Source organism: Pteronotus mesoamericanus, unplaced genomic scaffold (genome assembly GCF_021234165.1).
Source record: "Pteronotus mesoamericanus isolate MK-2021 breed Mesoamerican mustached bat unplaced genomic scaffold, CSHL_Meso_final contig_42, whole genome shotgun sequence".
Classification (NCBI taxonomy): domain Eukaryota; kingdom Metazoa; phylum Chordata; class Mammalia; order Chiroptera; family Mormoopidae; genus Pteronotus; species Pteronotus mesoamericanus.
Window position 1 is genome coordinate 1,029,221 of NW_026555157.1, and position 16,432 is coordinate 1,045,652.

Here is a 16,432-nt window from a genome sequence, read left to right on the forward strand (position 1 = left end):
AGCGCAAAGCCTCCTGGGAGTGGTGGTTTGTAGGCCTCCCCCATAGCTGTCTTCCTGAGAGCGGAGGAACTACAATTCCCAGGGAGCTCCAAGAGCAGCCTGGGCAAAAAAGCGGCTCTTTTCAGCTTCGGCCGAGGACCGGGCCTGAACCTGGAAAATGCAGCTGGCGCCCAGAGAAGGGTCCTCCTCAAGGAAGAGGGCCTGGCGGAATCGCTGGAAACAATTTACAAGGAAGCAGAGTCCCAAGGTGATCCATCCCAATCGGGAGTTCTGGGAGGTCGGGGACCGGTCCCGCCTGTGCTTCCTCCCTCTTGCACCAAGAGCATCCTTACCTGGCCCGCCTTTGCCTTTACTGTCCTGGAGCCAGCGTTGCCCTGGTAAAGGGGGCCTAGAAATTTTGGAGTCTGGGTAACTTCCAGCTTTGGTGGGCAGCCTCCTGGAAGAACTGTTTACATCTAACGGTTTGTACAAAACGGAGAGGTCTGGTAGTACCCGCCTGGTAGGAGAGAATTCACAAACTCTTTGGCCTCCTTACTTACTGCCACCCCTACAATTTTAGCGAAGTTCCCGCACACGATTTTTATTTTTTATGTTTTGCAAGTCTTGGAGAACTAATCTTATTGGAAGGAGAAGATCTGCCCGTTAAGTTCTCTGCCTCATCCCTACCCCTCTAATTTTACCCAAAATATTTTAAAAGAGCTCAGAAATGCAAGTGGATACTGAATATATCAATATTTGATTCACCTGAAAATTTATGAATTCAACCAACATTTAAAAATTAGACCCTCTTTATATTTGTTCCCTACTTTGATGCATTAACATCCAAAGCATGGAAAACGTAACACCATTTTTCAGCTTGAAATATATATAAATGACATGAGCAAAGTCGGTCACACGATGTATGCTTTCCACAGACTACCTTTTTAACAGTCACAAAAATAAATGTTTTAAATGTAAGTGAGAGTACCAGAATGGAGCTGGCTTCTCAGCTTTCAGCTCCAGAAAAGTTCTGCCAGCTGTTTTCACCCTTAAGTAACAGTTTCTTAAAAATATAATCTATAGACATGTGACCTTTCTGAGAGTCCTAGGAAGTTGTGCTTGCAGTGTATTCTAAATATACCAGCTAAATAACTCACTGGATATGTTCCACTTAGTGAATATCTTGCCCCACATACTCGAGGGTGCAGACTGGGGTGTTAGAGAGTTGAAAACAGAATCTGCTCCTGTTATAATGTGCCAGCTCCATAATGGATTGGATCTAAAATAGGTTATGGATATAGACTTGATGAAGAAAGGTAAAAATTGTGGTACAGTTTTTTAGGACTCCAAATGAACCATTTTTGCTGCTAGGGCTCATTGTTACTTCCTAGAGGATGAAAGGGTAAAAACACAAGAACTCAAAGTTCAGTTGTGTTTTAATAAAATCAGCTCTTTGATTCTTTAATAGAATCAGCAGTACAGCTGAATTAATTAGTTATCTGTAAGGTGCTTTGAAGGTGAAGTGGTATGTAAGTGAAAGAGTATTATACCTTTTCTTCCCCCATATTTAGATATTCCCTTATTTCTTTAAAAATCCAGCTGAATTATTAGCAAAGCAAATACCTCTATTCATTAAGTAACTATTAGGGGGAATTCTGCAAGCATTTGAATGTAAGAGTGAAGAAAGGAGGTGTACTACTTGTTTGATTATTATGTGACTGACCCAGGTAGATATTTTTGTGATTTCCACTTCATTTTCTGCTTTGTAAAAGAGTAGAAGATTGATTATCCCTTATTGTGCCCCTCTCCCCAGTTCTTCCTGGACCAAACAATAACCCTGCTCTAGTTAAGATAGGAAAGCCTCTTGCTACAGGCCACTCCTGAGAAAGGGGCCTGAGGAGAAGCGCACACCCTTCTCTAAGCAGGTTTGCTTCTGGACAGTTGAATGACCTGGCTAATTAATCAGTGCTTGTTTGGGCACTTACAAGGAATGTTGTACCTAGCATTCCTCTATTTTAGCTCTTAATCCTGGGGAGCTTGATAAAATTCTCATGCCTGGGCTCTACCCCAGAACAATTAAATCAGAATATGGTGGGCCTAGGCAGGAGATGAAAACATTCAGATGTCCCAGAGAAGATCCATGTGTCTTCCTCCTACCATCATTCTGTGTTCTTTTGTTGCTGAACTTTCTAGTGAAATGTTTTGGGGAAAGAATAAAGGACACTTTCATGTACTTTAGTCATAAGGATAGATTAAATTGGAAAAGATGATGATAATATTGCTGTGTATTAATGTCCTATATATATTATCTACAGCCTGCTTTTGACCCTGACAATGTGGAACACTGGATTAAGGTAAGGATATTGCACAATTAAAATAGAAAGAGAATTAAGAGTCAGACATAATCAGGTGGAAAAGGCATACTAACAGGTCTCCATTTTGCACATATTTTGCTGTTTTTGTTCCCATGTGAATACATATGTTGTCTTACTTTTATACTCTTTAGTCAAGGAGAGGAGAGGAGAAGAGAAGAGAAGCCTTAGGAGAGGTCTTCCTCAGATCATTGGAAAGACTGCACTGTAGTTACATTAACGTGTGGGACCAATACAATAGGTAAAAGCTATGCATACATCACAAGGAAGAATTTTTTAATGACTAGAGTTATCCAAAATGGAGTGGACATTCTTGTAAGTATTTTCTATCACTGAAATATTCAAGTTGATTCTAAATGGTCACTCAAAATTAGGACTAATGAAAAATATGTCTGAGCATTCAGTGAAAGGTTGGGAGGATTGTGTTAGATAACCTCCAAGATCTCTTCCAGGCCTGAAATGTATATTTTTCAGTCCAACTACCATTTACATTGAAATACCAATAAACCACTTGAGGTTCATGCTTCTGAGCATCAATTTGGCAACTTGGCGTACTCAATTCATTTGCACACCACAAGGTTTAAAATCATGCAGTATTTTCTTGGGGAAAATAGTCCTCTGTCCGATATTAATAGTCTTCTGTTTCTTTTGGAAGAGTTGTTACTTACATAAATTAATAAGTATTATGAGCATCAGGCCAGATGGAACCTAGGCCAGATATCATTATTAACCATTATTCACCCAGCCAGTATTAATTAAGTGCCTACTAAGTGCTAGCCCACTATTTTGGGCACTGGAGATAATACTGTGCACAGGGCTAGTACAGTCCCTGCCTTCCCAGAGTTTATAGTTCAGTGTGGGATAAAAATAGCTGTTGGCAGAATTAAGAATGTAATGGAAGCACATGGTGGGGGTTGCTAATATAGGTGGAGTCATTTTACTCTTCATAGAGCTGTTAGCCAACCTGACTTGGTCAGATGTTTATCATTCCTTTTACAATCCTTCTAAAGCTTCTGCAATAGCTCTTTTCCATTAGGTCCTCAAATCTCCCGCCTTGAAAAAAAATCAATAAGTCCTTATTTCACCCCTCCATCCATTCTGATTGTCGTGCAATTTCTCTTTCTTATCTAATGCCTTTGAATATATAGCCTGGATTCCTTACCATTGTATTTTTGTTATCATGTCCACAATTATTTTACTTCAGTTTCTATTTCTTACTGCTCCACAGAAACTGTTGTCATAAATGACTTACTGACCAATCTAATGGTCACTTCTTTCTCCTCAAACTTTTTAAAGTTCATTTGCTAAAGTTGTCACTTTTTTTTTAATTCTAGAACTCCATGATGTTTTTTTTAACACTGTTTTCTCTTTCTTTTCCTACCTCTCTGTTAACTTCTGTATCTTCTTTTCTGAGTTTGCTCCCTAATATATCCCGACTCTGGGTGTACCCTAAACAGATATAACCTTTGGACCTAAGACCTCCAAATCCATTTGAGTGGACCACCCTCTAAAAATCAGCTAAGACTTTGTTACGTGGAAGGCAGAGAATATATAGAAAGGATATGAAACATGGTGAAGATTGAGAAAGGGCTTTCTTAAGAACAGAAAAGGAAGGTCAGTATAACTACAGCACTAGGAACTTGGCTAAAGCAGGTAACCATAATTTTTTGTGGTACCAAAAATTGCTAGCTCGGATAGATCCAGGCTTGGAAGTTCTCATTGGGAAGGGAGAAGAAAAGGAGATGTGAGGCTTATGAAAGAGACACAGAGTAGGAAAGGAAGGAGACCCCTTAAAGGACACATAGGTTAGAAGAAGGAGGAGGCATGTGGAGACTGGAGGACTTGGTTAGGTGCAACACGAATGTAGAGGAGTAGTGGGGAGTGAAAGGACATGAAAGAAGGATAGGAGGTTGATAGTGGAAAGGAGATGATCATCATTTGGTTTGACCAATGGAAGATTCTGTGTGGCATGTTTTAGGATGACAGTGTCAGTGGGTTGCAATGAAAGCGCAATGAAAGGGAAAGTTGTTGGAAAATAGGAGATCAAAGCAAGCCTTGAGGCTGGAATGTGGGTGGGTCTTCTTCAGGGATGTTGAAGTCACTTAGAATCAGACAGATGCTTGGTAGAACTATGAATCCTGGGGTAACTCACCCAAAATGGAACTGTCCACCACAATTTACAGTTCACCCTTATTCTGATTTGATAGGCTGACTCATCTTTTAAAATTTATTTTTTAAATATATTTTAATGATTATGTTATTACAGTTGTCCCAATTTTTCCCCCTTTGTCCCGTCCACCTAGTACCCTATTCCCTCCAGCAATTCCCCCCTGCCCTTAGTTCATGTCCATGGGTCTTGAATATAAACTCTTTGGCTACTCCATTTCCTATACTGTTCTTAACATCCCCCTGTCTATTTTGTACCTACCAATTCGTACTTCTTAATCCCTGACCTTTTCCCCCATTATTCCTCTTCCCCTTTCCAGCTGATAACCCTCCAAATGATTACCATATCTGTGATTCTGTTCCTGTTCTGATTGTTTTCTTAGTTTTTTAGATTCAGTTGTTGATAGTTGTGAATTTCTTACCTTTTTAATGTTCATAGTTTTGATCTTTTTTTCCTTATATAGCTCCCTTTAACATTTCATGTAATAGTGGCTTGATGATGGTGAACTCCTTTAGTTTTACCTAGTCTGGGAAGCACTTTATCTGCCCTTCCATTCTTTGGAATGGAAAGATAGCTTTCCATTACTCAGCATTTGATAGCTTTGCTGCATAGAGTAATCTAGGTTGTAGGTCCTTGCTTTTCATCACTTTGAATATTTCCTGCCTGTCCCTTCTAGCCTACAAAATTTCTTTTGAGAAATCAGCTGACAATCTTATGGGACCTCCTTTGCAGGTAACTATCTGCTCTCCTCTTGCTGCTTTTAAGATTCTCTCTTTATCTTTAACCTTTGGCATTTTAATTTTGATGTATTTTGGTTTGGTCCTCTTTGAGTCCAACCTGTTTGGTACTGAGTGCTTCCTGGACTTGTATGTTTATTTCCATCAACAAATTAGGGAAGTTTTCTTTCATTGTTTTTTCAAATAAATTTTCAATTTCTTGCTCTTCCTCTTCTCCTTCTGGCACCCCTATGATTTTTGGATGTTGGTATGTTTGAAGATGTCCCAGATGCTCCTTAGTCTATCTTTGTTTTTTTGAATTCTTTTTTCTTCTTGCTGTTTTGATTGGATGCTTTTTTCTTCCTTATGTTCTACATTGATTTGATTCTCAGCTTCATCCCCTCTGCTGTTGGTTCCCTGTAGATTTTTCTTTATTTCACTTAATTTAACTCTCGTTTCTGCCTTGGTCTTTTTTATGCTGCTGCAGTACCCAATAGCTCTTTGAACTCTACACCTCACAGGTTGCTTATCTCCATTTCATTTAGTTCTTTTTCTGGAGTTTGCTTCTGTTCTTTTCATTTGGGCCCTATTTCTTTGTCTCTTCCATTTGGCAGCCTCCCTGTATTTGTTTGTGTATTAGGTAGAGATGATTTGACTCCCTAACTTAGTAGTGTGGCCTATTGTAGAAAAGCGCACCTGTAAATTACAGGAGGTGGAGCCTGAGGTAATTGTCAGTGTAGGGCAACCCTTTTCACTGCTTGTGGCTCTGGGTGGGGGAAGGCTTGGAGAAGGGGCAGTGCTACTGCCTGGCATCTGGAGATTTGCCCACGGGGGAAGCTGTCTCCCGGCACTTGCCCTGTTGCCAGTTACTTCACCTTCTCCCTATATGCCACTTGTGCCCTTCCAGCTGTTGCCCTGGTGCGGAATCCCAGAGGGGGTGAGTCTGCAAAAGTCCTAAGTCCTTTGTGGGCCTGTTAAGAAGAGTTTCTTCCTGCAGTTTCTTCTGCTGCCCCAACCTCCACTGTTTTTTACAGCCAGAAGTTAATGGGACTTATCTTCCTGGTGCTGGAACCATGGTCTAAGTGGTTTCATATGGGGCTGGGATCTACAATCCTGAGGTATCCCTCCCTATTTTTATCCACCGCACACGAATGTGGGACCACCCATTCCGCTGCCTCTCAATGCCATTTTGCATCTCTGTGCTTCTCAGTGCCTCTTTGCTCCTCTCTGCACGTCTGCGCCCCTCCTACCTGTCTGGATGAATGTGGTTTCTTTAAATCCTCGATTGTTGGATTTCCATACAGCTCGATTTTCTGATGAACCTGGGTGATATTTGTTTTGTAGTCTAGTTTTAATTTTTGTTGGAGTTACACAAGGAGGCAAAGCATGTTTACCTGTGCCTCCATCTTGACTAGAGGTTTGACTCATCTTCTTACTCCAGTACATTCTGCTACTTTGAGCTTTTTAAACATTTTCAGCATGTCAGTTCTTCAGTCTTGAACCTTCAGTGATTCTGCATGTCATCAGATCAAACACTAAATCCAGATTGGCATTTGAGGCCATCTATCAATCTACCTCTTACAACCCTTCTTCTGATACTCTGTGTGACTCCCCGTCATGCTAATCTCCTTTCCCTCCATCATGAAAGACTTCCCCCTTTGCTTTGACTCATGCTGATCCCGCAGCCTGGACTGCCCTTCCTCTTTGAGAGGCTAATTCAGGTCCTTCCCTTAAAGCTCAGTTTGAGATGTCCCTTTCAGTGAACAATTTCCCCTCACCTCAACCACCTAATCCTGTCTTTTAATATTCTTTTCTTTGGAATTATTTTGACATTCATATACACAGATACAGTTAAACATTTGCTTGTATACAGAGTGAATTAAAAAGAAATGGGCACTTTCAAAAATACATTACTCCCAAAACTGTATATATGAACATGCAATTTGCACATTCAAGAAACTCATGTTTGTACCCCCCAGCCTTGAGGAAAGGAAGGAGTGCATTGTAGTTGCTGTTTCTGCTATCAATGGTGATAGTTTACAAAGAGTCTAGCATGGACAATAGGATTGCTATGTGCCATGGCACATGAGGAGCACATATAGATATACCTCGTTTTATTAGGCTCTGCATTATTGAACTTCCCAGATAATACAATTTTATCAACATTAAGGCAAGACCCTCTACCAGCAGAAAGATTATGACTTGCTGAAGGTTCAGATGATGGTTAGCATTTTTCAGAAGTATTTTTAATTAAGTTAAATACATTTTTTTAGATGTGATGCTATTGCACATTTAATATAGACTACAGTATAGTAGATACATAGCTTTTATATGCACTGGAAAACCCCACAATTTTATGTGACTTTATTGCAAGATTCACTTTACTATGATGGTCTGGAATCAAATTCACAATATCTCCAAGATATGGTTGTATTGGGAATTTATAAGATCATAGAAATAACTGAGATAGTTCCTTTACAAACTACTTACTTATATACAATGTAGCTACTAAGTAATAAACTTTGGAGTGTATTTAGTTACTTTTTTTTTAATGATCACCCTGTATTGCTTTAGAATTATTTTTGAGTTGTTTATTGCACACATGATATATGAAACAAATAAACAAAAAAGTGAACTCTTTGAGAACAAAAGATTTCAGTTTTGTTTTTCCCTTAATATTCACTGTAGAGCTGGTAACAGAGCTACCATTCAATGAACTAGCTTAAAGAATAAGTTGTTCAACTGACACAATGTTTGTTTCACTGAAATGGAATTTTAAGGTATCCCCCTCCTGTCTCTTACATATTTATTTGGGGTGGGGACAAAATGTGGTAAAGATATAATATATTAAATTAAGGAAATATAGAGATTATTTATTTTAAAACATTTTTCATTTATTGATTTTTAGAGGGAGAAGAAAGGAGAGAGAGGGAGAGAAAGAGAGAAACATTGATTTGTTGTTCTACTTATTTTTGCATTCATTGGTTGATTCTTGTATGTGCCCTGACTCGGGATCAAACCCGTGACCTTGATGTATCAGAATGATTCCCCAACCAAATGAGCTACCTGGCCAGGGCTGTTATTTATTCTTTTTATGTGTGTGTTAGTTTAAAAATTAAAGTTGATCAATTTACTTGCACATTATTTACATTTGTATGTATACTCATACAACCACATACAGTATATGTGAAATTCAACTTGCTGTCTTAGAATTTAAGAACCTTAAAGGGAAGGACTGTGTACCAAGCATTTTGTAAGCATCCAATAAATGACATATACCAACCATCATGATATCTTTTCCTGTGTTCTATTTTTTTTACATATTTTTCAAATCGCTGTTGACTTCTAAACTTTATTATCCACTTCTGATTTAAACTTAATGTATGAAAACCTTGATATTTAAAATGGAAAGCCCATGCTAATTTTGGCAAGAGGAACAATCATTTTCAAAATAGGTCAAGTGACAATATAAATTATGGGAAAATGCAGCTTTTTAAAATAAATTTTTCACTTATTCCTTCCTTTAACAAATATTTATGAGCACCTGTTATGTGCCATGTACTATTCTAGAAACATGCTATGGTTTCATGCATGTAAAAGACAAAAATTCCTGTTTACCTTCTACTTAGGAGGAGCAACCAAAGACAAAAATGTTATAAGGTCATAAGCGCTATAAAGTCAAAACAGAAGGGGACTAGGGAGAGCCATGAGGAGGGTGGTTACAATTACATATAGGGTAGTCCAAGAAGGCCTTACTACAAAAGTGGACATTTGAGTAAAGACTTGGGTTGGGGGATGAGGGGACAAGTCACATGGTTATCTGGGGGAGAGAAGTCCACAGAGGAGAAGTTCAGTGCAAAGGCCGAGAGGTGGGAACATGCTTGGCATATTTGAGAAGGAAAGGAGGTTGGTGTGGCTGAAATCGAGTGAGCAATGGGAAGAGCAGCAGAGGAGGAGGTCAGAGAACTCACAAGGGGCCTAATGGGGCAGGACCTTGAAGCACGTTAAAAAGACTTAGACTTTTATTCTGAGTTGAATGAAATAGGGAACCATGGAAGGATTCTGAGGGGAATTCTAACATGTTATGCCTTTCACTTAAAGGGGGTCTCTCTGGCTGCTGTGGTGGAGGTTGTTATAGAAAACCTGTCAGGAAATTGTGGTGCCTTAAACTAGGGTGACAGCAGTAGAGATGACAAGAAGGGGTCAGATTCTGAATATGTTTTGAAAACAGAGTCAACAGTTTTCCTGATATATTATTGTATGTGGGGTAAGAAAGGGAGTGAGAGAAAAACAGCTTATTCAGGAAGGTTTTTGAGGAACTGAAAGAATGGAGTTGTTACTACCTGAGTTAGAAGCTAGGAACACACCAGAAATGGAGGAAAGCAGGTTTGTGGAGAGGGGAAGGGGGAAAAACAGGGCTGTAATTGTAAAATGAGTTCTTTTATACTGCGCGGGCAAGCCAAAAGGCTGAGGAAATTTGTCCACCTCTGCCAACTCCTTCCCTAATACCCTGAATTTGGCCACGTTTTTACTAGTTCTTACTGTTGAGTTAAAATATTCTGAAGGTTACAGTTCAGAGATTGTTTATCCCAATTTCATTGAACCCATAGTTTGCCCATATGGTGGAATATTTCTTTTCAGGGTAGTAATTTGAGGAAGTATAGCTACTCTGCCTCTGGCTCATTCATATGCAAATTTCAGTAGCATGGAAACTAATGTTATATATTTTTTTTAAAATAAAATATTCAGGTGTCAGAATCCCATAACTAATGCTCAACAAAAGTTATCTGAAGCTTAAATAACATTTTGTTCTAATATAAACATTGTGAACACCTGTTAAAACTTGGTAAAAATACTATAATTAATTTCATGTTTAATGAATGGAATTATTTAGGGTCGATGTTTAAGTCTCACAGTTCCTACAGAAATGGAAAAATGAAAGTATTTTAGTAGCTGGTAAAAAAATCAGATTCTTGAGGGTTGGAGAGAAATTTTCTAACCCAGAACAAAGTTGTCATCTTAATTTTTTTTTTCTCTGTTACATTAAAGAAAGTGGAGAAAGCTTCAGAATTTGGAGTTTCAGGAGCAGTTTCTGCTGGAAATTCAGATTTATCCAGAAGGCTTTGGGGCCAAATTATAGATTTGGAAACATCTGAGCAAATAGAGGATCATGATGAAGTCTATGCAGAAGGTGAGAGAATACATTTTTCTGCTGCAAGGTTAACAATTCTTCAGAGTACACCTTATTAAAGAATGACCTATAATGAATTTCAAAGGACAGAAAGAACACTTTTCTTTTTCTTGTTCTTAATTTTTGTTTATTCTACTGCCCTGAAGCTAATTTGTCTGGAATTAACTCAGTTATTACAAGTGAGGCTGTATTTAAGGCCCATTTTGTCTTCTGAAATAGAACCACAGCCAGAGGCAGCTTGACATAACATAGCTAACTTGACGACTGTTGGAAGATGTTAATTGTGTGGCACAGAGGGTAGCTTGTGAATTTGACGACAAGTTTATAATTCAACTTTGTTCCTTTTGAAGAGAGTCTAAAACTGATCTAACCTCCCTACCTCCTCAAGGCATGTGCTCCTCCGGAATTTAGTATTTTAGTTCCTGATGCCCTGAATAACTCCACTGTTTAGGGATGAAGAGATTAGGGGAACGAGCAAAAAATCCTGGGAAGGAAAGGCCATAGAAAGAGGATGAAAGTCAGTACCATGCCCTGGGAGCCAACTTCCATCTGGATTATTTATGTCTCCAGTTTTTCAGTTTATTTCATCTTTTATTCAACACGTACATATTTAAATCTGTTCAGAGTCAGGAGCTATTTTAGGTGCTGGAGGAACAGGTTATGAACAAGATAGGCAAAACCTTTGCTTTTATGCAGTATATAGTATAGTGTGGGGAAAAAAGAAATTAAATAAAAATTATCAGATAGTGACAAGTCATTCAAGTTTGGACCTGAATAACGAGAAGGAGCCATCTGAGCAGTGATGGAGGAAGAGCATCCCAGGTAGAGGGAAAGGTGGCATCAGGTGCTAGAGTACAGACAAGCTTCAGGAACTCACGGATGACCAGTATGTCTGGAGCTTCCCAGTGGAGGTGGGCTTGCAGAAGTGCACGGGAGACATGTCACACTTTATAAACCTGGAAGAAGAATTTAGATTTTGTTCTGAGTATGATGAAGCATCATTGAAAGGTTTAAGCAGAATTATAATAGGATAACTTTTTTTAATGTATGAAAAATTGATTATAAATAAGAAACAGAAGGAAAAGGGAGAACAGTGGGAGGCTATTGCAGCGGTCTGGGCGGCAGTCATAGTCCTTGGTCTTGGTTTTTTGTTGTACTGGAGACAGACAAGGGAGCTTGATGCAGAAATTGGCAAGGTATGCCTTGCCCACCCTACTTTCCATTCCACCAATAGGATTACAGAATATACTTTAGCCTATTAAGGTTTCTAAGAATTCCTATAGTTAACATTTTTTTACTTACTCCATTCACCAACTTTCCTACACCATGAAACTCTTTTTACTCAGAAATACCTATCCTGAGAAACCAGTCACCACATCAGGAAGTCCTGATATATGGATAGAAAGTAGTTTTTGAAGGTTTTTCTCCGCCCCGCCCCCCATCAACCATCTGTTAATATTCTACAAGAACTAGTGTTCTGAGGAGCATCCTTTCAGAAATTTTGCTTTAAGTTAGCCTTCTGTACCCCTCCTCTGAGCCATCGTGGGAAGTTCCTGCAGTTGAACACTCCAAGGGAAGTTCCCATTTTTGTTCTTACGGAACACTTCATAGTACAGTAGTCCCCCCTTACCTGTGGTTTCACTTTCCACAGTAAAATATTAAGTGGAAAGTTCCATAAATAAATAATTCATGAACTTTAACTTGCACATCATTTTGAGTAATATGAAGAAATCCCTCACTGTCTGCTTTGTCCTAATGTGAATCATCCCCTTGTCCCGCTTACCCACACTGAAAATCATTACCCTCCCATTAGTCACTTAGTAGCTGTGTCCGGGTTATCAGATAGACTGCCATAGTATCACAGAGCTTGTGTTCAAGTAACCTTTACTTCACTTAATGGCCCCAAAGTACAAGAGTAGTGATGCTGGCAATTTGGATATGCCAAAGAAGCTGTAAGTGCTTCCTTTAAGTTAAAAGGTGAGTGTAGAACAATAAGATATTTTGAAAGAGAGAGACTACATTCACGTAACTTATCTCTGTATACTGTTATAACTTTTCTATTTTACCATTAGTTATTGTTAATCTCTTATTGTGTTTAATTATAAACTAAACTTTATTGTAGGTATATATGTATAAGATAAAACAGTAAACATAAGATTTGGTATTATCCACTGTTTCAGGCATTTGCTGCGGGTCTTGGAACATTTCTCCCATGGGTAAACCTCTATCTACCAATGAATTATGTTTAGTAGATCTGAATTATTCTGTACATGTTATTATACACACAAATATCTGAATTGTCATACACAAGAGTACTCAATAAATATCTGCTCCCTTTCTTTACTTTCCTCTGAAAGCAATAATGTTTGTTGCTACTATACTTTTTACATGTACTTTCTGCTTCCTTGATTCATTTTTTCCTGTTTTACACATCATACTTAACTACCTATATTAAGTGCCTTTTAGCATCATTTAATATAGAGATACACTTCATTCTCTCAGAGCTATATGATAATGACAATAACAACGAAAATACTGAAATACGAGGGGGGACCCCCCAAAAAAACGGAATTATTTTCCGGAGGGTGCACCACTTGCAGTACAAGCTTCCCCTGTGAGGTGAGTGTTCTAGGAACCCATCTGTATCAGTGTACCAGCTGGTGGTGCTGTGAGTGGCTGTGTTCAGCTTTAGTGAATTTTTGTTGAAGACTCTTTTCAATGTGTTTGCCCATTTCATGACGGATGATTTACGAGTGCACCTGCCAACACTGTGCTGAGTGTTCAGGAGATTTTGACAAAAAATTGCATGACCTCCATACCCTGGCCTCCCTGTTTACCTGATTTCGCCCCAAGTGACTTTTTTTTTTTTTTTTGGTTTGTTTCCCTGGATGAAAAAAATCCTCAAAGGGAAACATTTTGCTGATGTGGAAGAGGTGAAACAAAAAATGGCAGAAGCACTAAAAAGCATCAAAATGGATGAGTTCAAAAACTGTTTTGAGCACTGGAAAATGTCTCAATAGGTATATTGCATCAAATGGAGAGTATTTTCAAGGTGACTGAAGTTTAAACATGTAAGAATAAGTACACAATTTTTAATAAATAAATTATGTTTTTTGGGGGGGGGTCTTCCCCTCGTAGATATTTTTCTTCTTTGAAACCCACATGCTGTACCCATAAGAGCTGTTTGATAATGATGATCATAATGATGAAGGTAATACTAAAGTAGACATTTTCTCACCTAGACACTTAAGAAGATTTTTCTGGATATCTCTAGGAAAGAAATCCAAATGGAGTTGGCTTCCAGGATATCACACTCAGCTTTTTCCTCCTCTCTCAAAGATCACCCCCTCCTAGTTTGCTTTCCTGGTTCTGCCCTATCTCTGCAGCCTCTAAATACTGGCATTCCTCAGGGTTAGTCCTTGAATCAGTCCCTATCCACCTTCCTCTGGCGACTCCATCCACTTCTGTAGCTTTAAGTACCACCTGTATGCTAATAACACCCATGTTTATTTCTTCAGCTTGAACCTCGCCCCTGAAACACCTATTTGACATCCCTGTTTGGATATCTCATAAGTATATCAAACCTAACAAGCATAAAACTGAACTCCTGACCTCCCCCCAACCTGCTGTGCCCTTGGCCTTCCCCGGCTCAGTAAGTGGTATCTCCATTTTTGCAATTGCTTAGGCCAAAAACCTGTAGATTTCTTTCTCTCATATTCCATATCCAGTCCATCAGCAAATCATGTTAACTTTACCTCAAAACATCATTTTTAAATATGACCATTTTCAATGCCTCCATGCCAGGCCATCATCATTCCTCTCCTAGATCATTGCATTTGCCTCCCAATTGGTGTACACTGCATCCACGTGTGTCTCCTTATAGTCTTATTTTAACAGAGTAGGTAGAGTGATCTCTTTGCTCATAACCCCCCTGTGGCTTCCCATTGCATTTAGAGTGAAAGCCAAAGTACCTAGAATGGTGTCAAGACTCTAAAGAAAGGGTTTCAGCCTCAGCACTATTGACATTTTGGGCCAGATAATTTTTGTTGGCACCACCGTGTGCATTATAGGAAGTTTAGGAGCATCTCTGGTCTCTACCTGCTAAATGCCACTATCATCTCCTCCAGTTGTGACAACCAAAAATGGCTCCACACATTGCCAAATGTCTCCTGGAGCACAATTTTGCCCAAAACCAGAACCACTGCTCTAAACCTGATTCCTGTATTACCACACCATCTCATCTTCTCTTTCTCCCAATGCCCTTCACTCACTCTTCCCCAGCCACACTGCCTCCTTACTATTTTTCCAACACTTTCCTACTTTAGGCAGGGAATAATGTCACTTACATACCCATATGACTCACATCCTCACTTCCCTCCCTTCTTTGCTCAGATATCTTCTCCGTGAGGCCTCTTTGACAACCCAATTTAAAACTACCAACACCTATCTTCCATTGCTTGTATACCATTTCTTTTTCTCCTACTCTGTTTTTCGGACTTATTTATGATCTCTCTTCCACAATTACGATATAAGCTTTGTTGTGTAGGCTTTATTTTTCCTGTTTTGTTCACTTCTGTATTTCTAGCATCAAGAACAGTGTATCTAGACACATGATCAGTGCTCAATTAATATGTATTAAATGAATGAAAACAATGAATGAAAAAAGGTATCTGAAGTAATTGAAATATTAAAAATATGTTTTTGTTTTTTTGTAGCTCAGGAGCTGGTCAATGACTGGTTAGACACCAAACTTAAGCAAGAACTGGCAAGTGATGGGGAAGCTGAAGATACTGTGTCAAGTATCCCTCCTGTGTTAGAAGCCAGTGGTCATTTAAAATATGACAGGTTTGATGGTAAGAACAGATCTCATTGTTCTAAGCTTTAACATCCAATGAATGTCTAAGATGTCCGTTTTTAAAGATTTTATGTATTTATTTTTAGAGAGAGGGAAAGGGAGGGAGAGAGGGAGAGAAACATTGATGTGAGAGAGAAACATCGATTGGATGACTGTCGTACGCACCCGACCAGGGACTGAACCCACAGCCCAAGCATATGCCCTGACCCAGAAACGAATTGTTGACCCAGCGACCTTTTGCTTTCTGGGATGACGCCCAACCAACGAGCCACATTTGTCAGGGCGAGGATGTATTTTCAATTGTTTTGAATAATAAATATGTTATTTAGCTTTTCAGTGTATTGCTTATTTTTATAAGCTTTAATGTTTCTTGATTCAATTTAAATTATCTATATCCTCAGTAAATTCATGCTATTCTTTAAATTAAAATATTCTGTGATTCATAATTCTTATGATTATAATAGTAAATAATACTGTATAAGAGTGCTTCTTCCTATATATTGTTAGATGGCTACTTTGGACACTACGTTTAAACATTCATATATCATTTTATATTTATCTTTACTTCACATATCTTTATAAAAAGATTATTCCTTGTTCATAGAGCTAGTGTCAGACAAGTTAAATAGCTAATTTGTAATGATTCCTCAAATGTATTCAAAGAGTCTGAGACTTTCCTGAGCATAATGGTAGGCATGGTGACAGTGGTAGCAGCTCCTCATGCATTACTTAGACACCCTTGGCAAACTCACCTGGTAGCATTCCGCTTGTTAGCACTCTTCAAAATCACCAGCTCAGGAATCACAAAGTCATGAGCTCTTAAACTTGGAGAAATCCTTCAAGAGTACCGAGTCTGACCCCCTCAGACAGATCCTTCTACAGAATACCTAACGTGAAATGATACAATCTGCCTGGACACCTCCCAGGGTAGAGAGCCTGCACTTGGGAGGAGCGCCTTCTGCTGCTGTGAGGCTCTAATCTTCATAGCATTTGCTCTTAGGAAAATAAGAATTTTTACCTCATAAGAATCAAGATGGCGGAGGAGTGAGTGGAAGTCAACTGACTTCCTCCCAGGACCAACCTGGAATTGCAACTGAATTCTGGAGAAATTACCTGGAACAAACAGCTGAACAGTAGGAAGAGAGGAGTCTT

General features: G+C 39.0%; 1 protein-coding gene across 1 annotated transcript in view; it reads left to right on the forward strand.

Annotated features, from left to right (window-relative positions):
- The first annotated feature begins 157 nt into the window (after positions 1-157).
- Positions 158-16,432, forward strand: part of CCDC191 (coiled-coil domain containing 191) — a 77,176-nt gene continuing 60,901 nt past the window's right edge. Inside the window, exons 1-4 of the mRNA XM_054577282.1 lie at positions 158-247; positions 2,295-2,333; positions 10,284-10,425; positions 15,141-15,278. Coding sequence (XP_054433257.1) covers positions 158-247; positions 2,295-2,333; positions 10,284-10,425; positions 15,141-15,278 — 409 coding nt within the window. The remainder of the gene's footprint in view (positions 248-2,294; positions 2,334-10,283; positions 10,426-15,140; positions 15,279-16,432) is intronic.